The 26,551-nt window shown below is 38.0% G+C and overlaps 2 protein-coding genes and 1 long non-coding RNA gene across 7 annotated transcripts in view; 2 read left to right on the forward strand and 1 right to left on the reverse strand.

Annotated features, from left to right (window-relative positions):
• LOC149499653 (uncharacterized) overlaps window positions 1-26,551 on the forward strand; it is a 44,508-nt gene that overhangs the window by 486 nt on the left and 17,471 nt on the right. The gene's annotated exons all lie outside the window — the stretch shown is intronic.
• Window positions 106-26,551, reverse strand: part of LOC114248024 (kinesin-like protein Klp68D) — a 45,216-nt gene continuing 18,770 nt past the window's right edge. For 2 of the 3 annotated variants that reach the window (XM_028181142.2, XM_089739258.1), the window contains 7 exons: window positions 23,379-23,572; window positions 5,953-6,117; window positions 5,720-5,856; window positions 3,822-3,980; window positions 3,195-3,519; window positions 2,573-2,921; window positions 106-2,214 (listed from right to left, as the gene is read on the reverse strand). In XM_028181142.2, the coding sequence (XP_028036943.1) occupies window positions 2,038-2,214; window positions 2,573-2,921; window positions 3,195-3,519; window positions 3,822-3,980; window positions 5,720-5,856; window positions 5,953-6,117; window positions 23,379-23,572 (1,506 nt within the window). In that variant the 3' untranslated portion in view covers window positions 106-2,037. The remainder of the gene's footprint in view (window positions 2,215-2,572; window positions 2,922-3,194; window positions 3,520-3,821; window positions 3,981-5,719; window positions 5,857-5,952; window positions 6,118-23,378; window positions 23,573-26,551) is intronic. The other variant, XM_089739257.1, reaches the window with a different exon arrangement.
• LOC149499654 (uncharacterized) lies at window positions 12,584-13,368 on the forward strand. Its single transcript, XR_016325587.1, has 2 exons — window positions 12,584-12,805; window positions 13,248-13,368. It is a non-coding gene; the product is annotated as an uncharacterized LOC149499654 (long non-coding RNA).

A 26,551-nucleotide genomic window follows, 5' to 3' on the forward strand; every position in this document is an offset into this window, starting at 1 on the left:
GGTTTAAATGTATTCTAAAATATATCATATTTGGAATAAGTAGAGGTTAAAATATTTTTAGTCTATGTTATTATAAATTTTGAAGGGAAAATAAAAAAACAGCAATAACAATTTAAAATATTTATTTAGTGAGTAGGTATAAGCGTGTACGCAGCACAGCTGACTAGCAGTTTCCAAATAACATATCACATAATTCTCAGCTTCATTCTCAATTTGAATATTCCTAAAATAAAGCCAATAAATACCGAACAGCACATCACCTAGTTACTGCATAAAATAAGTTACAAATGGCTTTATTTGATTTCTAAAAAATAAATACATTTTTAAAACCTCATTACTTTTAGTAGAGTAAAACTATAGTTGTCAAATCGTTACTTTTAAACTGGTATCTCGTATATTTAAAATAATATATTCTTTAAAAGCTTAATGTAATCAATAAGTGTTGTGCGAATATTTAGATGTCTACACTCAACTCCTCTATTTAAATAGGTACCTAAATTATATTTACAATTTTTTGTTTACAAGAAACAATGACTAGAAACTGCATCTAGAAAAATTGGAACTGAAATTTTTGATGATCGCAAAAGGATGCATGTTAACAGTGGAATGAGTTGTCTTTGGTAACATGTTTGAACATTTATAATGTAACCATTTTGGATTACATACTTTGGAAACATCATGATTTATAAGAGAGTTCAGTATATACCTTAATACAAATTTATAAAATAATGCTAAAACATTGCCGATTGCACAATTGTAGCAGATATCAGAAACGTAAGACAAAGAAAAACACAATTACATTATGCAATCGTTATGTTAGTACAAATTTTATTATAGTAAATTATCTAATATCACTTGCTCCAATAAACACTCAACAATTGAAGCTCAAAATAAAACTATTACAATAAAACAATAACAAGTAAAATAATATTTAAAAACAATATGACAACCTAAAATTGACTAAAACAAAAATTCGGTTTAAAAAAAAGAATGTTTTCAGCTGTCACAGGACCTCACTCATTGAGACCTAAGAATTAAGAGTTTATTGTGAATGGACACACACATAAATTTCATTGGAATAGATAATTTTATGAACTGTAAATTGAAATAAATAATACAGAAAGCATATTTGCTGTTCTAAATACTGGAAATTAACTTAAATGAGATCATCAAAAGTTATCCATCCCCATCTCATGTCTGCTTTGTGACCATTGTGCTATAAAAAGCAAGGATATAATTTAATGAATATTATATAGTATCTTTAACTTAAATAACAGCATTCTTGCCGCTCAAGTGCAATGCAAGTGATAAAACTTCCATAAGGAAAGCAAAACAATACCTTTGATTAATCTTGAAATTTGCAACATATAATTATATACTTTTATTTCTTCTAGTGAAACTGGATTAATTTATTGGCTTGTGACACGAACATCATATCACAAAACCCATTTTATGAATATTGTTTGAGAAGTGCTAGTGATATTCGGTGGCCTCAATAGGTTCATGACTGATACAAACATATCATCGGTAGACTTAGGAGAACGAATCGCAACGAAAACGGATTACCTTCAGTGATCCGTTTTATTTTGACAAATATAAATCTTAATACCTAAAATATTTAACACATTGAATGTTCAATCTCTAAAGTCGAAATTGAATTAATATAAATTTCATTACTTGTAAGTAATGTAATTTATACCTTAATTTAATTCATAATTTACCACTTTAGATTTATTTCAGTTTTATAATGTATCAGTTTATATTTATAACACAAGTGAATCAGACTTTTCAACATCGGTCCAAAATTTTTATGATACAATAATTATTTTTGTACGTACACAAACAATTTCTGTAATGAGAAAGCTCTTGGTTATAATTAAATTTTGTTGTATTAATGAGTAAGAGCCACTTATTGTGTAAAAATGTACGAACATTTTGTTAAGTTACACAAGAGTACACAGTGGCTGGGATGGGCATTTCTCACACTTAATTCAGAAACCGATTGTTGTACATGAGTAGTTAGAGGCTTAGTCCCGCCTACCGCACCCCGGCGGTCCCAAGACGGGGGGCGGGGCGGGGTGCGGGGGGCCGCGGTGCGGCGCGGGGCTCGGCGCGAGAGGGCCGCCCCGACCGCCGCGCCCGCCCGCCGCCCCCCGCCCCCGCAGTGCTCTCCGGCTCCGGTTCCCTGCGAACTGCAACTGCGGACGGAGCGTTCTGAGGAAGAAATTTTTTTTTTTTACGTTCATTACATTGAGAAATTTATATTTAATTAAATTCTCATTAAAATTGTTTTTTTTAATATATGTTTAATAATTAACGTATCATCTTAATTATTCGTGGGCAAATAAATATACCTATGTAAATAAAATATATTTAAATTAAATAATATAAATGTTAACAAATATATTTACTAGATAACACAAAACATTAGATTATACAGATTAGTTGTTGATTTATTGTAGTCGTCCGCCGCTGCGAATACCGCAGTGTTCCAAACGTCTACAATACGTCTATAAACGCAGTAAGGTGGGGCAGCCGCTACACAGCTGATTAGTGGGCGGTATGTACGAACCTGCGGCGGCACGTAGAGGCGCGTGGTGGGCGGCAGCGGCAGGGGGGCGAGCGCCAGCAGCGCGCGCGGGGGGGCGCGAGGGCGGGCGCGGGGCCGCTCGAGCAGCGGCTCCAGGGGCGCGGGGGGGGCGAGGTCCCACACGTCGCGGTCGTCGTCGTAGCGCGCCCGCAGCGCGGCGGGGCGGCCGGCCAGCGGCACGAAGCTGTCGGCGAGCAGCAGGCGGCGGCGCAGCGCCCCCACCAGCGCGGCCTGCAGCGCCTCCCGCTCGCGCCGCTCCGCGTCGTGCGCCTCGCGCTGCTCCACCATCTCCTCGCGCAGCCCCGCGTACTTCGACAGGCACTTCTTCAACCTGCGACAACCCGCGCCGCGTGTACTCACCCGACAATATATTCGCAGAGTTACATTTTAACTACATACAAAAAAAAGAATGTATCGCAGTCGGATCAGTTATTTCAAATAGTTTCTTATTGAATGTTTTTGTAAATATGCTTAAGTAGAAACATGCCGGTTGCAGAAGCGCTTCGGGTGGACCGATATAATTTGACGGAGAGTTGAGAAATAAAGAAGTAAAGATTGCCGCGCCCAGTAAGTCGGCTGTGGGGGCGGCGAGCGGTCCACTGACCTCTGCGTCTTGTGGTCGACCTCTTGCTGCAGGGTCGCGAACGTGTTGGTGACGATGGCGGCGGTCTCCTCCTCCAGCTCTATCTTCTGCTGCATCTCCACCTCTCTGTTCTTCCTCTCCGCGATCTCGAGGTTCCTCTGCTCTAGTATAATTTGGCTCTCGTTGAGGTTGTTGATGAGGTCCTTCCCCGCACCGCCCTGCACGAGCCGGTCCTCCAGCGATCGGATCTGTTGCTCCAATTCTTCAGTCTTTACTTTTTCTTGTTCTATCGTAGATTCCGCTAGAATGTTCTCGTTCTCTATACTGAGCGTGTCGTCTTCCGCTGCTGAAATAATAATTGTAATAAATACGGCATGTGTAAAGATGGCAGACTCTTTTTAACGTCAGCTGTTCCCGCGCTTGCGCTGTTTGGCAGTCAGTTCGGGTTAATGTAGAATGTCAATAAAACAGCGGTGACAGAAATGAAGAACTATAAAGTTATAAAATTTAACATCAACATTGACATCTACAACGTAAATTCTCACCTTCTGGTTGTCGCAAATGCACGGGCCCGCGGGTGCTCCGGCCGATACCTGCATCGCGGCGCCCGATGGGAACAGATAGAGACAGAGTCGGCGCCCCACTTACCGTTGTCGGGGTGCGGCCTGGCGGGGCGCGGCTTCCTGGGCCGCTTCTCGATGAGCTTCCTCTGCTCGATGAGCGCGCGGAGTCGCTCGATCTCGGCCTGGTACTCGCGCAGCTTGGCGTCCTTCGGGTCCTCGTTGCGGACGGGCTTGTTCTTTATCGCTGAAATGGGTGCAGTCCAGTGTCATGTTAGGGTCCTCAGCTCCGAGGGTAGCGGTTACAAAATTTGTTCGGCTATATACGAGGCCGTCAGCGCAAAAGTGGCCTAACCCACAATTTATCATAATCATGCTTATAATTATGTACCTAGTCAGGTCATAAATTCTGTCACATGTTTAATGTAAAATAATTGAAACAAGTTTATTCATTATGTAACCATTCATATACCAAAATGAACTTAACAAAACATAGATTCTTATGACACTAAAGTTTATTCAAAATGACCTCCGTGATTTTGAATACAGGCCTTCAATCTGCGCGGCCAGTCTATCGCAGCACGAACGATGTCCATGTCAATATCGGCGGCTGCCTTAATCAAGGATGTCTTGAGTGACTCCAAATTGGGATGAGGCTTTGAGCACGCCTTTTCCTCCAAGTGTTGTCATATCTTGTAGTCTAACGGATTCAAATCTGGACTGGAGGAGGGCCAGTCTTCGTGCCGGATGAAGTCGATTTCACGCGCCGCCAGCCAGTCTTGTGTGCTCTTCGCTCTATGAGCTGGCGCCGAATCTTGTTGGAATACCCAGTGCCTGTTATTGAACATGGTATGAGAAACAGGTTCCACAAGGTTCGTCAGGACTGTATTTTGATACACAACTGCATTCGTTTTTACACCTTTCTCACAAAAATGTACCTCTGTTAAGCCCCAATAAGAAACTCCCAACCATACCATGAGCGAGGATGGAAAATGACCTCGTTGGACACGCGGAATACGGTTGCTCGCTTCTTCACTACTGTGTGCGTACACCTTATGATTTTGTTTGTTGTAGCTCTCTTCTACGGTAAAAATTTTTTCATCCGAAAAAAGAATTTCCCGATATTTTTTTCCCGCGTACCGCTTCAACAAAGCGCGGCATCACTTCAGTCTCAGGTCCATTAGACGAGCATTCAAACGATGTCCTATTTTTCTTCGATATGCCCGAAGCCCTAAGTCTTCATTTAACACCCTTTTCACCGTGGTTCTGCTTAACCCCATCTGAAGGGCCAACAGTTTCTGCTTACGTTTGGGATTTCTTTGAATTCGCGCCTTCACAGCTTTTATCACTGCTGGAGCCCTAACAGACCGAGGGCGACCACTTCTTGACCTGCATCTACACTAGAGTCTTCATTGTATCGTTTGATGGTACGATAAACGAATCTTTTAGTTATATTCAAATTTTTCAGTATGTTAAAAATTTGAATTGGCCCGTAACCGCAACGATGCAACGCAATAACTGCAACACGGTCTTCTTTAAGCGTCCACTCCATATTTAAAAATGAATAAAATTCTAAAAGTATACATTTTTATTTTCATGAACAATTCGAAATTCCAATTCAATAAACTTTTTTGTGGCCAGCATTCTAAAAGAAAAGTTTTTACTGTGTGACAATACTTATGACCTGACTAGTTATATTGCAATTTATTTAAAAATAGTATATTTTGATGCAAAACCGGCCCATCCATAGGTTCACCCATAGATAACAGATGACTTTGTAAACATTTTTGCGCGTATTGTTTTTATGCCTACTCAAATTCAAATTCATGAAAACTTAAACTTCATTGCTCCATAATAATTATGGTAAGCTTAGGCCACTTTTGCGCTGACGGCCTCATATAAGAGAAAATAAGTAATTTAACTGCATTCGTCTATTTGTTTTCTTTGGAAATTATAGATAATATTGAATAGGATAAGTCTCGGTACCTTTGGCGCGGTGCGCGTACCGCAGCGTGGTGACGGTCTCGTCGTAGTTGTAGGAGGCGGGCCCGATGTTCGCGATCATTATGGTCTTGCTGTTGCCGCCCAGCGAGTCCTGCAGAATCCGAGTCAGCTTCGAGTCCCTGCGCACACACAGATACTTCAATATTCTGTACCTTCCACACAATCACCGAGTCGACCGTTCATGAAAAACGACATTTAATTGCAGGGATGCGTACCTGTACGGCACGTGGGGGCTGTTCTCTGCGAGCGCGGAGATGACGTTTCCCAGGGAGGAGAGGGCCTGGTTGATGCGGGAAGCCTCGCGCAGTCTGTCCGCGGAGGCGCCCGTTTTGGACTGCCGCTCGCTTCCCGCCAGGTCCACGAGGTTCAACTTGCCCACGCTGAAAATATTCAAATATCTGTTATTGGAACTGAACTTGTTATTTATCTGGTCGGGTTGTTAGTGACCTTCTACCCGCCAAATCAATGTCTTTCTTGATGTCCACTTCAAGGGACATGAGCGAACTCGTTCTTGTCTCGAGCGTGTGAAAGCGTCGCCGACAATTCTAGCTCGGGACTATTAAGCATGAAATTATCATGTATGTCTTCAAATGTCTAAGCTTCCCGTGTGCGATGTTGATGTTTCGATTAACTAAATAGACAGAGGCGCGTCTGTATTTTGTAGTTGTTTGTGTAAACCATTACAATATGTCCTGTAGCAGTACTTGAAGTGAACCATTTTCAAGAAAGTCTTTTCAAGTAAGTTCACCGGTCATGTAGTCTTCATTACAGAAATCGGTACCTGCTTAATGGATTACAGGACCCGTATTCGGACCCGTGTTTGGGCTTTATAGGTGTTGAGATTGTGAATCTTGTTTCTGTATTCATGCCTGTTTCATCTAGCAATCTAATTCTTTTCAGAATCAGTTTCGAACATTTGCTTTATGTTGACGGTGGGTTTTTAGATTAAATAAAATTTACGATCATTTCATAAAAAATAAAACAGTGTTGTTGAGTGTGTGTGGTAGGTTAGTTTAAATCAAAATTTAATTGTGCATCTGATCTGCAACAGCTGTCCCTTCATTTAGTTTAGTGGTTAAATCAAATTTTACAATAAATTTGTTAATTCAAACTACTGTTGGTATGTCATATCGTTCCGATGTCGTGCCGAAACTAGGATCAAGGATAAATCGTTTCCCCTTTAAAAAAAATTAGAGCGCAAGCAGTCTATATTGAAAGGCCTTTGATGGAATGGAATCCCTGCCCACCGTTTCTTTGATTGGGCCCATAAAGAGGGTTGAGGATTCATTTTTAAAATATGCCTTATACCTTTTACGGGTATATTATTGACCTGGCTGAAAAACATCTTAATTAAAAAGCTTATTTGCGTTTCACGATACTTTTGATCATTGCATCTGAACCATGTAACAATTGACCGTATATAGTTCATTGATCGGTTCTTCTCGCCTTTAGTCTAGGCGCCCCTCGACGTCCCTTACGTATATACATATATGCCTTCCGGCGCAATATATCTCAACTATCGGAGTACTAGACTCGTCCATCGCCTCGCGCCGCTTCGCTGGCAGTTGCGCTCCTATTAAACGTTTCCTCCTTGTGTTCCGTTCTCACACTTATTGCTATGAGAAACCAAAACTATGCATTATATTTCTATAACGATGTTTTGAACATAATTCTGATGATAGATTTTTAATACAGAAACATTTTAACATTCAATGTAAAACACATTTATTTTTATAAAATTGAAAGACAAATATGGAAATTATAATACCAAGGATTTGGCCTTTATTTCTTTATTTTGATGGGTATTTCATAAAACAAAGGCACAGGTTCTTGAGAATAAACATCTTTAGAATATTATATTACTTGTGTAATATAATGTATTTCTTTACTTGTTTTCAATTGCAAACCTTCATAATTATGCATTGTATTTAGTTTCCGTTCTTATTATTATATTCTATAATCGTACCCGCTACGTGATTTTGAGTGATTTTTGGAAGAAATAATCTATTTTCATCAAAACAATGTTTTTAATTAATCACCCGATTGGATATAAATCTAAAAAAAATGTATACGTGATTAGTTTAAACAAACCAGAGGCTACAGCGCAAAAGTAGTTTTAATTATACTATAAATAAGTACCCAAGCAAACCGAGTAATAAAGTAATCGAGTTAAAAAAAATCTCAATTAAATAGCTGCGGTTTGTTTTGTTTTTAATCTAATTCGTAAAAAAAATTGTTGTTTGTTTGACACTAAATGTTAGCCCCTTTATTTCACAATTTCAAATTACATCAAATTCGGTTCTGCCACTGCGGATGAGGTGACCGTAATACACAAAAATCTTGATTATTTTATTCGACGTAATATTTAAACACAGACAGATAACCGTTTTAAAGAAAGTGACAATTAAGAATTACAGTCGTAAGATTTATTTAAACCAATAATTGTAGCCTCATAATAAAATCTCTCATGTTACTTTGTTTGATTTATATGTCTATAAAATGTAAGAACTGATTAGTTGCCATGTGCGACGTACTATCGATCAATTGGGCATGTTCTTCCCAGTCGACATACAAATTTGATATTTGTAGGATTGACGTTGTAAGTTCTAAAAAAATCCCAATCTAAGGCTTTAGTACTAAAAACCAAAATTTAGAACAATTTTTTTTTATTGCTCACGGTCAACCTGATGTTAAGTGGTTACCGGAGTCCATAGACATCTACAAAGTAAATGCCGCCACCTACCACTTTGAGACATGTGTTCTAAGGTCTCAGTTTTTACAGTACAACGGCTGCTCCACCCTTCAAACCGAAACGCATTACAGCTTCACGGCAGAAATAGGCAGGGTGCTGGTACCTACCCGCGCGGACTCACAATACGTCCTACCAACAGTATTGTGTTACCAAACAATGAGTCTGCTTGAAATGTCCGTGAGCTGAGAGTAATGCAAAACATGTGACGTACCCACTCGCAGCGAATCATGCGACTATCCCCCGACTCGTAAATGCGACGGGCTTATGATCTACGACTAATACATTAACTTATTGACTGATGATGGAGTGTAAAATGAGTCTACACGGTTGTCTGACAGCTACAGATTGGCCTAACGTCACAAGGAGGACGACTCCTTCCTGTTGCGGTATCTGTGGGCCGTGAGCACTCGACGGTGGTCCGTGAGCTCCTCGATGTAGATAAAGTAATAATAATATTGCTTTTTTATGAATATCACATTTGGCTACCTGAACTAGGTACAGAACTAGAATTGATATTGTCCAATCCGCAAATATATGAAATAATTTCATATAAACATTGAATGTATCATAAATTAATATAAAATCCAGGCGACATCAACGTGTATTTAATAACGTGCTTGTTGCCCATGAATGAAGGTCGCGATCATAATAATATTTGATCAACTGATAATAAATTTCAAATTACTGATTGATTTTTCAAGTTAAAAATTGTTTTAATTCGCATTATACTAGGCCGATTTATCTCGTGTAACCAAAGTATTTTTTAAAAATCTCAGGCTCAAGATTCCTTTGGTTTTTTATAAATATTCCGGATAAAGACATATCATTGGCACAATCATTACAAGTTGCAAATGTTAATCTGTTATAAATAGGCAAAGTGAAAACGATTTCTCTGTTTGTCAGCCTATATTTTTTACTTCTTTTTTTGTTTAGTATGTGAAAGTGTACAGAAAATAAATCGAAATCTTACGGAATTATGGTTGGTTACATTTCGATCGTTTTCCGCACACTAATTTAAAATAATATTGTTGTAACCTTTTGTTTTTTTGTCATTTAAATAATAAAACCATCATATGTGAGCTCAAAATGAGCATATCAAGATCAAGTGAAGGTTATGTGTACTGAGTACATACAACCTTACAACCTAAAGTGTATATTGAGTTGTGTCAGTTTTACTTGTAACTTATTTTCTGGAATGTATCCATTATACGAAAAAACAATGATTCAAAATCTAAAATGACTCCTAAACATAACATTGTTCTCGGAAAACTGATACAACACGTTCCTGAAATCACGTTTAGCATGAATAAGACGTGTTCAATTGCACACAATTGCGCACACCGGACAACGTACTAAATCCTCATGTTCACACTGTAGTCAATAAAATATTTCAATAATTTCGTTACTCTTAATATCTTTAAGGATTTAAATTCTTAGAAGCTGAAAATCCTACCGTAAGATATTTTGCAACCGATAAATGTCGCAAGACGTAGGCTTGGACAAAGTCTGATCTTTCAATTTCAATTTCAAATTTAAATAAAACAGTTTAATCACATTTAAAATGAATAAATACCATTTCAGGGAAGATTTCTTTCCGCGTCTCAAATGGAAATTTAAAATATATTTGTCTCATCCTTTCACAACGCTCTATTTTATTTCGGCACGTTTTCCTTCAATTTATCCCTTTATAGAGAAAATACTTGAAGATTTGGATAGGTAATTTAATCTAATGGGCGATTGCCATTTTCTTCTTAGACCTTCATCGCGTTACTGATTTGAGCTTTCTGTTTATTTAGTACGACGGTTGTAAACGATAACAATAGCACGTTGCGTAGTTACGCACGCATTGATGCATGGGCCTGCTTGCGTCGATGTGTATCGTTTCCTTCCTGAGACGGTCCACGTCACCCGCACGTCACTCTACATTATGGTAACGCGCGCCCATTTAGAATAATGATACATAATTCTTTTTTTTTTTGAGTATTATCGGTGCTTGTTCATAGGTGTTATTCGTAAAGCTCTATTTGTATTGTAAAATTTGAAAAATTAGAATTCATATTTCAAGGTGGATGGCGGCATTTACGTTGTAGATATCTATGGATTCCGGTAACACCAGACGAGCCGTGAGCTCGACCACCCATCTAAGCAATAAAAAATGTATACAGTGTTACATATTACACAACACACGAACTATTTGTACTCTTACGTTGACAGCCTACACTAGGGGTCGCCAAAAGGCGGACCGCCGCACAGTGGGTCGATACTATGATTTTAGTGACTTAGGCACCAACTTTGTTTTTTTACATTTTTCTTTATGTAGATAGATAGAGCTCGTTAATCTAATAATAATTGTTTTAGGCAAAAATGACAAAAACTTTATAGTTTGGTCAGAAAAATGTGTTTTGTGATTTTTTTGTATGGAGCGGGTCACATTAAATTAAATTCCTGCTAAGTACTGCGAGGTCCCGCTTTGAAACTTTATTTTCCTTACACCTTGTCTAGTCTACTATCATTTGATGCTATGAACATGTGCATAAAGTTGCAACTCTGCCAAATAAATGGATCGAAAAAAATTAATAAATACATAGAATAAAAACCTTTTTTTTTTTTTTCTTAATTGCTTTTAAGTTAAATTTGATATGGATTAGTAAGTAAAAGCACGTAATGATACCCATAATTATACAATACCTAACAACAATACATTTAGTAGATCTCTAATTAAGCAATCTCTCTAATTATTAGGATAGTTAACATTATTTAATGAGGATAACTAGTTAAGCAACCATTACTGGGTAGTAGAAAATATAGTAAATATTTGTTTGTCTCTGGAAGTATAAAGTGACCATGTTTATTATATACTAACTAGTGTTCGTTTATTCGTACTACTACTAACTACTACTAACATCTCGTGATTGTCGTTGTGATCTTCCTTTTTCCGTTATAATGAATAATTTTGTTAACAATTTAGAATTATTTATGATTTTAAGAGAGCAACTACAGTCGCTGTCTGATAATAAAAACTCTTTCAATTCCTACAAAATCAAATAAACGTGACCGAAGTATTGAGCTCCAAAAATTCTATACGCGCTTTTGTTCAAATATAAGTGCAATATAAAAACGAAGTAGTCGCATGTTAGCACAGTTTATAAGAAAAAATGTGATTGGTTAGAAGGTGCAATAAACTGGCCCGTAGGAATGATACCTGAAGCTATCAACACTGTACAGGAAAGACTCGAGATTTCTACTACTGAAGATGTTGAAAATGTACCACCCTCAAATGTACTACAGAAGCCTCGACATCTACTTTTACACCTCGAAACCTTTTGAAGAATTGGGATCCAGGCAAAAACGAAGACGCATTGAACAAATTTACCAATCGCTTTCGTTATCCCCGGATGAAATGAAAGCTACTACAATTGCTAGTTTGAGAAACACTGGAAATGAAGATGTAGGAGAAATAATAAACCACTTGTCAAATCACCCCGAAGATCTAGAAAAAGTTAAGGAGTGTTTAAGTACAAGTAAAGTGAAAAGTAGTACATATTCTCCCGATAAGGCACTATTAGTTTCACTTAAATTAAGTAAGTGGCAGTATATAAACCTAAGAGAAGCAGCAAGTGAAAATGGGTCTGATTTATACCCTTCTTAATATAAAATTAAGCAAGGAAAAACCAAATGTTATCCAGGGAAAGACGAGGTAATTATTACTGAAGAAGGAGCTGCTATTAAAATGCAAGCATTACTAAACTTGGCGCTATATAGGCTCTTAGATGTGATTACTTCGGATTTGGACTCAGCAAGAGAGCTACTGCTTATAAGCAAATAGGCTTTGATAGAGCCCCAGGTCAAAGTAATTATAAACAGAAAACTGAAACAGAGTTTGATGATTCATCTATTTTCATGGTCAGTCTAGTTCTTATAAGGCTTCAGACATTTGATGGAACAGTTGCTTGGGAAAACGATCTACCCTAATCAACTTTTTATTGTCGTCCAGTAATGTTTAAATTTACAAAAGAAACGCAGTCAACAGTGGCAATTATAAAAGCTAGCATAACAGAAGAAATATAATGACTTCAGCCATCAAAAGTCAAACAAGTTGAAGTGAAGCATCAATTGCACATGACGATGATAGACGGCAAAATAACCTCATATTTGTTAGAAACATTTTCTGCTATCTGTGATATTTGCAAAGCAAAACCGTCAGAGTTTTTTGGAGTCACTTGCTTGTCAAAGAGAAAATAATGAAGAAATATTCCAGTATGGAATGCCATCTTTACATGCCTGGATAAGATGCATGGAGTGCTTACTTCATATCGGTAAATATAATTTTATTACTTCACAATTTTTTCATCGTACGTGGTTTCCTGTGAGATTATTTTTTTATGACACTTTTTTGTTTTCGTCTTATCGTTTGGACTTCAAGAAATGGGGTTACACGGGGGATGACAAAGAAAAAATATCAATCAGAAAGAGCGCTATACAGTAAGCGTTTAAAAAGGAATGCGGTTTATTTATAGATGTTTTCAAGCAAGAAGTAGGAACAACCAATGATGACAATACTGCCAGAAGATTTTTCAGGGATGCAGAAGGAACAGCCCGCATAACAGGAATACGTAAAGATTGAATAGAGAGGTTTCACGTGATTCTTCAGACTGTTGCATCTGGAGAGCGCGTGGACCTTTCCAATTTTTCCGAATTTTGTAGATATACTGCAGAATTGTATGTTAATTTATATCCCTGGTATTATATGCCTTTCAGTATCCATAAATTGTTGGCTCATGGCGGTGATATACAATAATGAAGAACTTTGGTGCCATTCGAATAGGTAAGCTCTCGGAAGAGGCAGCGGAAGCTCTCAATAAAGATTTTCGGAAATATACAGAGAGTTGTTATTTTAGAAAAATAAGTAGAACGTCGACTAATGAGGATATTTTACACAATCTTCTTTTGTCTTCTGGCCTAAAGATCGAATGGTGAAACAAAATATATAAAACTTAGAGAGATTGCTTAATTAGAGACCTACTAAATGTATTGTTGTTAGGTATTATGTAATTATGGGTATCATTACGTGCTTTTACTTACTAATCCATATCAAATTTAACTTAAAAGCACTTACGAAAAAAAATATAAAGGTTTTTATTCTATGTATTTTTTCATTTTTTTCGATCCATTTATTTGGCAGAGTTGCAACTTTATGCACATGTTCATAGCATCAAATGATAGTAGACTAGACAAGGTGTAAGGAAAATAAAGTTTCAAAGCGGGACCTCGCGGTACTTAGCAGGAATTTAATTTAATGTGACCCGCTCCATACAAAAAAATCACAAAACACATTTTTCTGAACAAACTATAAAGTTTTTTTCATTTTTGCCTAAAACAATTATTATTTAGATTAACGAGCTCTATCTATCTACATAAAGAAAAATGTAAAAAAACAAAGTTGGTGCCTAAGTCACTAAAATCATAGTATCGACCCACTGTGCGCCGACCCATTTTGTGCGGACCGCGAGAACACTGCAACTTGCACAGTTCATTACGTAACTTGCAACAAGTATGTACGGTTTCCCGTACAGTTCTGGATAAAATTTGTGTGTATTAATAAATATACAGAATTACAAAAATTTGCTTTGAATCTTCTGACTTTGTTTGGGTCAACATATAAGCATTTTCATTATAAATACTTTTTTCTATAAAATGTTGTGCGTACCGCGATGGCGGGGATAGTCACTTCATATCTTATAACATGGACCCCGATCGAAACTAATTGGTGACCTCTGGCCTACACCGTACATATGGTAACATGGTATGTTCTCAGTGGACTCTAGAGGACGCTCAATCGATTTTAAGAATTAAGTAAACACCTGACATTTCAAAAACACGATGAATCAACAATAGCTACAATGTAAATGTTTACATTTGTACTTCGACTACCGCTATATTATTATGCACAAGGTAACCTGTATCACAACAAAATAGTACACACTAGTTAATCAACGATTTGTTCCGTATAAATTAATTATAAAATATTACCAAGATAACTTAATTAATCGGAAATATACAGGACGGACAAAGGAAACAAACAGTGGATTAAATGAATTACCCACGATATTTATTGAAAGTATTGATTCATTTAGCAGATGAGCTAGTTCGAGACCGGAGTGGTCGAGAAATTGCTATCAATTTAATAATAATTTGGGGTAAAATATAGTTAAAATAAATGAAATCCACAACTAAACAAGCCTTCAAGGATAGGATTTTCTCCTGTTGTAGGTGCCGGAACCATACAGATACGAGATAAGTCAACTTACTAAACCCTACCAAGGCGCTGTAATCAACTTTATAGGAAACAACAAAAAGAGAAGATTGACCATCGAGCGGGTAATGTCACTTGGTAGAATGACGGTCCGAATGTTGTTCTGAACGTGTACATAAACCAGCTTGTCTAGAAAATGTGCTTAACGTGATTCAGTTTTTTCCGGATTTCTTCTACTCTGTAATAACTACCACCAAAGTGACGTCAACTGCTTTGAATGACTTGCTAGACTGCTTGTGTGTGTTTGCGAACAGGCAGTGCTCATAAAATTGAAACAATTGCTTTAAAGAAGCATTTTAATATATTTTTATGAAAGCTCAAAATAATAAAAGGGTAGTGCTGTACTATCGACCCACGCGTCACGACAGTTGGCGGCGCGCTGGCTGACCCTCGCGATGTGCGAATTCACAGCCCACGATTGGTATAAATATTGGCTTTAAAGGAAGTATTAATATACTATGTTAGTATAGTATACATATATCATTCGTGTGTGAGATCATTTTAAATTACCTACTTGGTTATAATTTGGTGGACGCACCAGTATAAAATTCGTAGTACATTTATCATTCAGGATATTTTTTTGACTTTTTGTTTATACTTCCTGAATGATTACAGGGTGTTTGGTGAATCCTACATATTAAAGTTGCTGACTGATTTAAATAAATACTGGTACAAGAAGTAGAGAATTTGAGAAATCAAACAGTAAAGTTTTCGCTAACGACAGCGAGCGCGTGTCACAATATAATAGCCTAAAAACAAATTATAATATAAAAGCAGTCAAGTGGCTGCCGTAACTTAATACACCATTGTGATATGGAAGACATCTCTCGGCAACAACACGAGGGCGGATCTATTTTTGCTCAAGTCGCTTTTATATGACTTGTCTGTAGTTTTTTGCCCTTTTCTTGTGCTCTCGACGTCTATACCATAATTTTATAACAAACATTTTTTTTAAACCTTATCCTATAAATTACCAAGTAATCCATACATTAGAACCAATCACAATTTTCATTATTTTATTTCTAAAGATGACATCATTTTATCCCAAAGTATGTAGAGACATATAATATAGGGATCTATCTCCCAAATGACATCCGTATAATGCCCACACGGACAAAGTATGAAGTGATAATTATGGTTCTGGATTTGCTATTGACGACGGAATTATAATGAATCGCAAATTTGTAATGTCCTTTTATTGGAAATTGGTAAAGACGTCATTTAACAGAGCAGCAGTATATTATTATGATAGCAACATTTATTTTAAACCGAACAATATTAGTCGTGCAAATCATCATAATATTATGATAGAATTCCAACGGTTTGTTCCGTCAAAAAACTGTCTACACATTGCATAACAAAGTATAATATTTACAAAAGTACCGTGTAAATTGTTCATTACATAAACTATTGTGTGCGTTGCCCGACTGTTTGTACATTATGGTGTGTACTAATGACCTCAACGAGTCTATGTACGGTTTGTAAAACAAATATAATGTTGCGTTATCAAAGTTTCCTTTTTCGCACATTTGTAGTTTGCAGACTCTACATTTGAGGCTTTATATACATTTATGGTTTAAAAATAAAGTTCATTTAAAAGTTTATTGTATTAATTGATTCTTGGTCGTGTCATAGATGCACAGATAATTTTATGGTACTATGACAGGCCTATTACATACATGGCTGCTTCCACTTCCTTATCCTCTGTAGTAGTATCACACCTAGTTTCCTATCTGACATCCTAATTCCTACACCAAGTTGTTTTGTCAATTAGGATCAAGGAAGGCGCTTCACATCAGGAGGACCGCGTGCTAATCCGTTGATCCAGCAAATTAAAAAAAACATCTACTACAGTAAATATTGATATTTAATTAGCTTTCTAGCCAGCAAGAGTACGTATCTACCGGTGGCCATAGGTCATCCGAGAAAGAAAATTTTAAAAGGCAACTTTTCATTCTACTTACATCCTTTGATAAGACGAGTGATATTAAATAATTCAAACAGATTAAACAGTGACAGGAAGGAATTGTAAACGGTAAGATCTGTGATCTTTTCCAGGAGTGAGCTGCTATCACCGACAAACAATTGTAGGTAAACAGCACATAAATGCGTTAAGCTACAAGCTCGCTCTGAATGCTCACCGCATTGTGTTTTTCAAGGTCAGCTGTCAGCAGTCAGGCGCGAACTTAGAGGGGAAGCGGCTTTTAGTCCTTATTTAATTTATTATTTCCTTATTTTACTAACTTCAAAAAGGAATTGATACAACTACTGCTGCAATATCCCTTGTACTTTAATTATGTTAATAATCTAGTCAATCAAATGACCACTTTTCCTTTTGTTTGATCGTGATTTATACGTCAGCGTGTAATATAGGTATTTTAGGCACTTAAACTGCTCGAACGTAATTTTTCGTATGGTACGTGGTGGTGACAAGAATCTTTCATGGACCGCCAAGTAGCAAGCAAACAAACCTAAAAACATTAATATAAATACGAAGATAGTTTTAACATAATTTTAAATTATATCATTTCTTTTATTAATAGGCAGACTAGTTAACGGTTCCACCGCAATTATCATCCCATGATGTACGCAATATATCTACACCACTAAATAGGTTAACAGTCGTGAGCATTCATGAGCACGCTTCAATTTCTGTATATATCATTATTTTCAGGAATATTGATAACCGATCGTAAGCCAGCAATTAGATTACACATATTATTTTGTATGTGTTGGATGAGTATAATCTGTGCAATACAACAGAAATGCACGTCAAATTTACTTTGACAATATCTCATATCTCAGTCTCAGTAATATACCGCACTTCGCTCTTAATATTTGTTTCATTTAACTTCGAATCTGTGTAGAGGCGATGTGTCATTAATATTATTGAGCTGCTGACGGCGTGAACACCGTGAAGCCTTCACGCTAGACCGCCCTCGCCGACCCACTGCCCTCAACGACCACACTACATTATATCATCAATACGTCGTTATGTCTATGTAGGACGTGTAAGTCTTGAAGCAATAAATGTAGCTGAAAAGTATGATAATATGTATTATGTCCCCTCAACCCGCGTGTACAAATGCTGTTCATCCGGTCGGTCGAATAACTAAAACTCAATGTAAATACGCCCATGTTGAAAGTCACAAAAACAAATTGGGTTTATATTTTATTTGAAATTTTCACATACATATTTTCGCAGATTATACACAACAACAAACAAAGTTCAAGAATGCTATAAGATAAATAATACCAAAAGATCAAAAGTTAGATCATCGTTTTCGTTTAAGGCAAGGGCCCGGGTGAGTCAAGCTGCATCGCAAGCGAGTCGTTACTCACACGCGAGGACTCGTCGAGATCTTCTTTCATGGGGAGACCTCGCACGGAGGCTTACTCGAACGAGGGAGCCGAAGGAAGCTGATAAATTTATTTAACTCTACCTATACTCCGGAGCGGACGCTTAGGTATATAAACTGAAAAGTACAAGTTAAATAGTTCGGTATGCTTCAAATGTGTCTTTGCGATTACCGGTATTGATCGGTGGTCATTTTGTATCTGATGATCTTCATGACTGACTTCGAACGAATTATAAAATAATAACAACGTAACAGTAGGTGTTGCGCTAACTGAAAGTGTAGCGCCTGTCGATTTTGGTGATATCTACTCGTATAGAGGTTTATTATATCCTGTCAATCGCAAATATTCCCGTCGTTAATCTCCAAATTGACTAGTTTGGAATGGTCCATATGCAGGCATTGCTGTGACCTATATAATGTCGTTTGTCTGCAGTTTTGATGAGTAGGTATCCGTTGGCGTGACGTGAATAGGACGTCGAGTCCGCCAAAACTGAATATTACACACAAACCAGAATCCACGAGTGTCACGCTCTAATTATTCGGACAGGCGGTTACAGTATTCAAACATTATGATATTTCTAGTATTTATTCATAATGCACATTACAAGGTAAACACAACGCAACTACAATGCAAATTATTGGTCAATAGTAAGATATCTTGCATACGGGTAGACTGCACTGCGTCTCAGTGCGTTCTGAAAGTGGGTTAAGCTACGCGCCGCTGACTTTACTGCAAAGGTTTCAGTGTAAAGGATTTCAGAACAAAATGAGCTCAAGCACAAAAGCAAACAAACGCTCAAAATTAATGCGATGAAACTTGTATTAATGACGTCATAATCGTTTACAAGCAGCAATACCATTAAATCAGTTGTACATTTTTTAGAGAATATCAGAACATTCCGTTTTTTACTTCGAACAAGTGCGCGCGTGACCCCCGACATGATCGATGCCTTATTATTTAGCAACAAACCAGTCGAGGCGTTGGATTGAATCGTTCTAATGACTGAAAGGAAGCTCGAAGATATTAAGATACCTATGTATTAATTGTACTTTTTTTTTCGTTTTTATATTGCTTAGATAGATGGACGAGCTCACGGCCCACCTGGTGTGGAGTGGTTATCAGAGAGATCTTTATTAGCAGAGTCTTTAATCTTCGAGTATTTTAAACGTTATCTTGGTGCGGGGAATGACGAATTAACGATTTTAATAAATGAATCACCACGTGATGGAACCTGTTAAGTATTCGAATAATTGGAAATAATATAGTGATCCTATGTGTCCCATCGTATAATAAATTGGCAATAAAAAACGCGAGATTACATAGTGCAGTTTTAATTATAAATATATAGAGTTTAAGATTTAAAGTCACGTTTTGATAGCAAGCTGAACTAAATAATAAAATAACTTATTTCTTATCCCGGTGATCCTAAGTCAGAATAATAGGCAAAAGTAATGAAATTAATGTTGTTATTAGTCGTCCACGTGTTTGCAAAATTTCAAGTTAGTTGGAGGTTTTGAAGTTAGTGAAAATAACCTTGAAAGATTCCGTTACATACACGTCACATTCATACTGATAGTATCTTAAGGTCGCGTCAGAACGTTACTTCGACAAAGCGGCGCGGCACGATAACCCTCTTATTGTGGCCGCCGCTAATTAATTATCCGAGCCAGGCGACGGGGCGACGTAAAGCCCTTATCTCCAGAAAAATGTTTTTTTGGAACCCCCGGTTCCACTCTCAGTATTTTAGGCTCTTCAAGCACTGTTCATCGTCCTCGTCGAACCCGTTGATTCCGACGAAGAATTAGACGAACGAACTTATCCATAGACACATCCCACTGAGTTTCTCACCGTATCTTCGCGTGTGGGTCGAGCGCAGTAGGTCGCGATTCCGATCCGGTTATAGATACTGCGAAGCACTGTTCTTGATAGGGCTAGTGTTAGAAATTTTTTTCAGATCGAGGCCGTGAGCTCACCTACCCGCCCGGGCGTAGTTGGAACCAGCGAATAGGTAGGGAAAAAACAATAATGATATATATATACTAACCTAATAAAACGTGTTAAATTAAGAGTATCGATCTCTGAGTCTATTAAAAGTTTAAGACTGAATTGAAAAGGATTATTACTTTTAGTTCTACCTACCTAGAATCTTCATCATCACTCCAGAAACCAGAACAGATTCCAAAATTAAAGTCTTCAAATTTCACCATGTTCCGATACCCTCAAACGCAATAAATTAAACTAATTCACATTAACATTAAATCTGCTGATGTGGTTACAATCTTAAAACGACAAGCAACAGTACTGAAGGCTGAACACGTAATGCGCGCGAGGAATGAGAAGTGGGATACATCATCACTAAATTAATGCCTCAATTGACACCTACCACTACGGAGAATATAGAATCAGCAATACAAAAACTGAAAAATTCTGCCCATATTAAAATTAATTTTAAAAACCTTCGCTTGCCTTGTTTAAATATATATGTATTGATATGTATTTGAACTACACTGAATTCAGGATCGTCTCGTGCCGGTGACAGTTACATAGCAGCCGCCACACAAGCCGTCCGTTCGTGCGTACCAGACGCTACAGTTGCAAGGGAGCCGATCAATAGCAAAAGGGTCATTGCTCCCAACACAAGACACGAACTTCATTAGCTGTTCCCTCTCGTGTTCCCCCAACGACGACCTCAACCGAAATGCTACTTCGATTAACCTTGCCTACATATCACATTTATCTGAACACAACTTAGGGCACATGTCATATTTCACTCGTGAAATCTATACATCTATGTATGTATGTACAGCCATTTCGTTACCTACATCTATAATAGGATTAATAAAAATATTTCCGATTTTTCTTTCATAAAGGCCTTAACAAACAGTAGAAAATAATTATATAATACAAAAAGAATGGAATGTAAACAAATTTTGACGTTTCAGTAATTATTATGGTCGAATCTCTGTCATCAGTCGAACACTAGTTGTTGTAAATTTGCATACTCATTTTTGTGCTGCTGGTAGGTTATATACTCATTTCTGTCGCAAAGCGTCCATGAGTATCTACTAGTACAATACGATACATGTGACGCTGACCGCGTGAGACAACGGCAACTAGCCATTCTCATGTGAACAGGACACCATGAACAGGAGAGCCGTAGCCTACGTGCTGATATACCACTAAGTACATTATGTTTGCATCGGTACCACGGTGTTTGCCCCCGGTCTACCCTCGCGCGCACCTTATCGTACGTTCTATAGGCTCATGACTATTTCTAGTCGCCAATTGTCGCTAAAGTTAATTTGAATCTTGGATTAGTAGAAATATAATTTATTTCGTAATTATGAAATCATTTATTTGTATTTTTTAACAAACAGCGGCAGTGCGCGTATCTCTTCAATTATTGCTCGAATTGTCTACTGTTATGTTATTATCATCACTTGGTGAGATGAAAAAGAACATAATACATATTAGCGAAACTATTAGTTCAGAGTTGTAATAGTCTCTGCACTGAATTCATTCATTTGCGGTGTAGTTAAATCAACAAACCTGGCGTGTTATCAACACACTTAGTCCCTAATCACAGCCGATTCCAGAATTGTAACTTCCCATTTGACATTTAAAACAATAACATTTCCTAGACTATGACGAATACAAATTAGTCTGAATCAAAAAATGTTCGCAGACGAGGGATGAGTAACACAACGTGGGCTGTTGCTGCTCTATGCCGACGGAAACATCGAATAAGTTTGATAATTAGAGGTACGATAATTGGATTTTAAATCAAGAGTTCAGGCAGATACGAGTGGCACATACAATGCATGGGTAGGTCTTGACGGCACCGCAGACATTCTTACACAATTCAAATAATTTGCGTGCATTTAAGATGGTTCTATCGTCGTGAAGGCTTAACAAATTGGTACACGATTAGGTTTTAAGTAATAGTTACAACAAAACAAAACTAGTTTTATAGATAGTACTGAGTAAGACACATCGAGTTGGAGCAAACTTGATGAGTTTAGTCGTACCCATGCAAGGGGCGCGGTGCAAGCCGAACGCGAACCAGCGACCCGATACAACGATATTCTAAACACTCATGGCACAAGTATTTATCAGCTCAATTACATATAAACGCTGGCAAATATTCAAATCAATACGGCACAGAGCAATAAGTTCAATTCGACTCACAATCCCATTAGGTGAGGCTAATAAAATCATTCTAAATGTATGTACTGAAACTAAACTTGCAAATTAATGATGTAATCCGTTTGCGAAAGGGTTGATATTGTTTAGCAGTTGAGCTCATCACACGAGCCTTATATCATTAATACCAATAGACTATGAGACCTTCAGACTCAATACACGAGAACAAAATAAATTTCATTACGATTTCAGTAAACGAATACATTTCACTAGTTATCTATTTTATTTATTTATTGCATAGATGGGTAGAAGAGCTCACAGCCCACCTGGTTTTAAGTGGTTACTGGAGCCCATAGACATCTACAACGTATATGCCACCTACTTTAAGATACAAGTTCTAAGGTCTCACTTTTTACAGTAAAACAGCTGCCCTACTCTTTAAACCGAAACGCATTACTGCTTCACGACAGAAATAGGCAGGGTACCTATCCGCGCGGACTCACAAGACGTCCTGCTAAAAGTAATTAGGCAAATTATAATTTTGCGGGTTTGTCGGCAGTACTAGCGGTTAGTTTTGTAAGTTGCTGGTCGAGTTCTTGCAGTAGGATCAGAGTGTGGGCGGACCGACTCACCGCTTGCGAGGGATTCACATTCTATACCAAGAGGGGTTTTGTCCTTACCTAAGCTGATAGCCTTGAGAGGCTATTTCAGCGTAATCTTAACTAGTAGGTGAGCTTACGGGGCTAAAACCGGAATGTTGCCAACCCTGACCCTAGCAAGAGCCGTCCTTCGCAGAATCTTACTGGAACGGAAATGCGACCCACTGAGAAGATCCGGCGAGAAACTCAGTGGGCTGTGTTTATCGGTTAATTCGCTCGTTGAGCCCTTCGTCGCAAGCGACGGGTTCGGCGAGGACGGTGACCGGTGCTTGTGGTACCTAAAAGCACCGTTAATGGATCGGGAGAATCCGTAATGACGTGCTTTGGGCGACGTCGACTGTTTACCATTCGGTCTACAGGATCGGGTATGTCACGGGTAGGTATATGTCGGGTATACCAAGAGGAGGCACTGACCGTATTCGATTAGTCTTCCTGTGGGCCGTCTCGACGGTGACGAGGAACACGGCGTGGCTCCTGGACGAGTGCTCGTTCATGTCGGTGCGGCCGGCGGCGCGGTGCTTGTTGCCGGCTCGCATCACGCGCACCATCTCCGCCGCGGACTTGCACACAATTGACGTCATCTCCGGGATGTAGAAACCGTTCAGCTCCTGTCAACCAACACTAGGTAGGTACGTGGCGCACAAGCTCGTGGTCCAACGCCAGCACGCCTGCCTTCCTGCAGGTACGGTACCAGCGTCCGACCGTCTCGTCTGATGTGCATAATTGGAGGCAGAACCCAAGCCAGTGTGGGTCAGTAAGGCAGTATTACGGTCAAGTCTATTTATGTCACAAATACAAACCTATTCTTTAAATGCATAATAGCTTTGCGACCTAAAGATGAATATGAAACCCTCACAATCTCTGTCTTTTGAAATCGATAAATTAGTCCTATAAATATGTAGTATTTAGTGACGTACTTTGTAATTTCAATAAAACATAACACAATATTTTTTCTTTTAAATTCATTATCATTATAATATGTTACCAGTTAAATAAATTTTTAAACAAAAGTGAAGATCAGTAGGCATCGCATGAGTCACCTGGCGTTGCATAACAATATGATCGTATATAACGGGCTGTTGTATAATGGATTGTGTTCAGGAAATAATTGCAGACTTCTAATTAATTAAGAGCTGTAGGTACCTATTTTAGAGAATCCGTCGTCTTGCCCTAATCCTGCTACATGAGGTCAGACACGTATCCAGTATCATGTTAAGTACAACTTTAAGATAATGTTAAGGGTGTCGCAAACCCGTCTTAAGACATGTATTATTTCATGATAACGTATTTTTTATTTATTTACTGCTTAGGTATATGAACGAGCTCACGGCCCACGTGGTGTTTAGTTACCGGAGCCCATCTACAGCCACATCTACAACGTAAATGATGCCACCTACCTTGAGATATGAGCTCTAAGGTCTCAGTTTTATAGTAGATACAGTACAACGGCTGCCCCGCCCTACAAACCGAAACGCATTACTGTTTCACGGCAGAAATAAGCAGAGTGGTGGTACCTACCCGCGTAGACTCAGACGTCCCGCCACCAGTAATTACGCAAATTATAATTTTTTATTTAATTTTTATTACACGATGTTATTCCTTCACCATGGAAGTCAATCGTGAACATTTGTTAAGCACGTATTTAACGTAGAAAAATTGATACCCGCCTGCGGGATTCGAACACCGGTGCATTGTTAGGTGCGAATGCACCGGACGTCTTATCCTCTAGGCCACGACGACTTTTTTATTGATATTAATAATATATTGTCAGCGTATCACTAACATCGTAAATCAGTGATGTATTGCGCGGGAACTTGTTAAGGAATACCGAGGAGAAATCATACCAGTGGTTCAAAGCCCGAGAAACTGTTTATTTAAACTAAAACTCATATTCCTTATTAATATTCAAGCCTCTAATTATATTAACGCACAACAATGCGTAAACACCAACAGTTGATGTGTAGCTCAGAAAATAACAAATGTGTGGCTTGTCGGGTCACTTTCGTTTTCAGAGTCCGCGTCGCGGTCGTAATTACCTACACGTGTGCGGTCGTTGGATAAATATTTAATGGGAATTCACGATGCTATATTCAAGCAAACACTGAAGCACGCGATCTTTTTAACGGTTCATGAATATACTATATAATTAATGATACATTAAGCTGTAGTTCTGATTTAAATTGCGTAAATATATTTTAAAAAAATCCTAACTGTTCACCGGTAGCCTATTGGGGACTATTCCAGCTACGCACTGACTGATAGGTGAGCTCACAGGCTCAACCTGAACGAGTGTGCTAACCAAGAAGAGTGGTGCTTTCCAGAATCTACCACAGGATCGGATCCGTTGTGAAAGTCACTGGGTTTGAATTGAACATATAGACCTTGTGAGTACAGGGGGATTAAGATATTTTTACACAAAATCGGGAGACAGTGTCTGACGAAGGTTTAATTGCATATCTTCATAAGAAATTATTATTAAGAAGAAAGAAGATTATTATTGTATATTTAAAATAAAGAAATTAAAAAAAAAAACAGATATTCCATAACTAAGATTTTATTCGAAGTATTTTTGCAATTATTCCTGACGATGTGAAATCAAAGAGAACTTAAAAGTAGGAGTGGAGATCGATACTTGATAGTCACATTGAATTTCCAGTCAAACGTCGCGTGTTCTATTTTAATTTGTTAAAAGTTCTAGTCTAGACTCTAAATACTTCAGTCTGGCTCGGAGTGTGGCTATCGGAAGTATAACGCATGTTTTTATTTTTTATATTTTAAGTTATTACGTACTACTTATTATCTAACCACTTTCTTAGGTTTGCTTTGTTAATAGTTTTGACCCAAAATAACGAATTATTTCGAAAGAAACCGGATGAGGGGATGCTACAATAATCATGTCTAATTTCAATAGAAACCTAAACGAATAATTTGAAGCTTTTGTTGTGCTGAAAAAATGACCATAAACATAGTTGTACAACATTATAATTGGTTATGCCATTGACCTCGACCTAGTGTCCAGCGCCACGGCGCGACGCGACGCATCAAGCAAGTGGATAAGTGACGTGATCTCATTGTTACAATCTCTAAGAGTTCATCTAATATTCAAATTTAGGCCTTAACGTAGGATTTAATACTGAGTTTCTAGTTCGTGTATTTATTTCATGTATTATCGTCGGCCAGCAGAGTCTATCGAGAAACTTGTTGTTCAGGGTAGGGTCAATGGTAAGAGATCTCGTGGACGAATCCCCATGCGTTGGACTGATCAGGTGAAAGACCTTACTGAAACCCCACTTAACGAGTGTGTGCGCCGGGCCTCGGTTCGCAAACTATGGAAAACATCTGTCAAGGCTTTAATGAGCAAGAATTCCACATGACCACGACTGCTCTGCCAAGAGCAACCGATTATGATGATTATGATACAAAATATACATTGAAAAATTTCAGTGTCAAACTTTAACCGTTGTCATGGAATCCAATATTAATTGAGTAGAATCTAGTCTTAGGTTTAGTAAAACGATGGGTTTTAAGTTTTCTAAAAAAAACTGTACTGTTAATATATAAAATTGAGCCGAGCCCAATCACCCATG

The sequence above is a fragment of the Bombyx mandarina genome, chromosome A1 (genome assembly GCF_030267445.1).
Source record: "Bombyx mandarina strain Sakado chromosome A1, ASM3026744v2".
Taxonomy (NCBI): domain Eukaryota; kingdom Metazoa; phylum Arthropoda; class Insecta; order Lepidoptera; family Bombycidae; genus Bombyx; species Bombyx mandarina.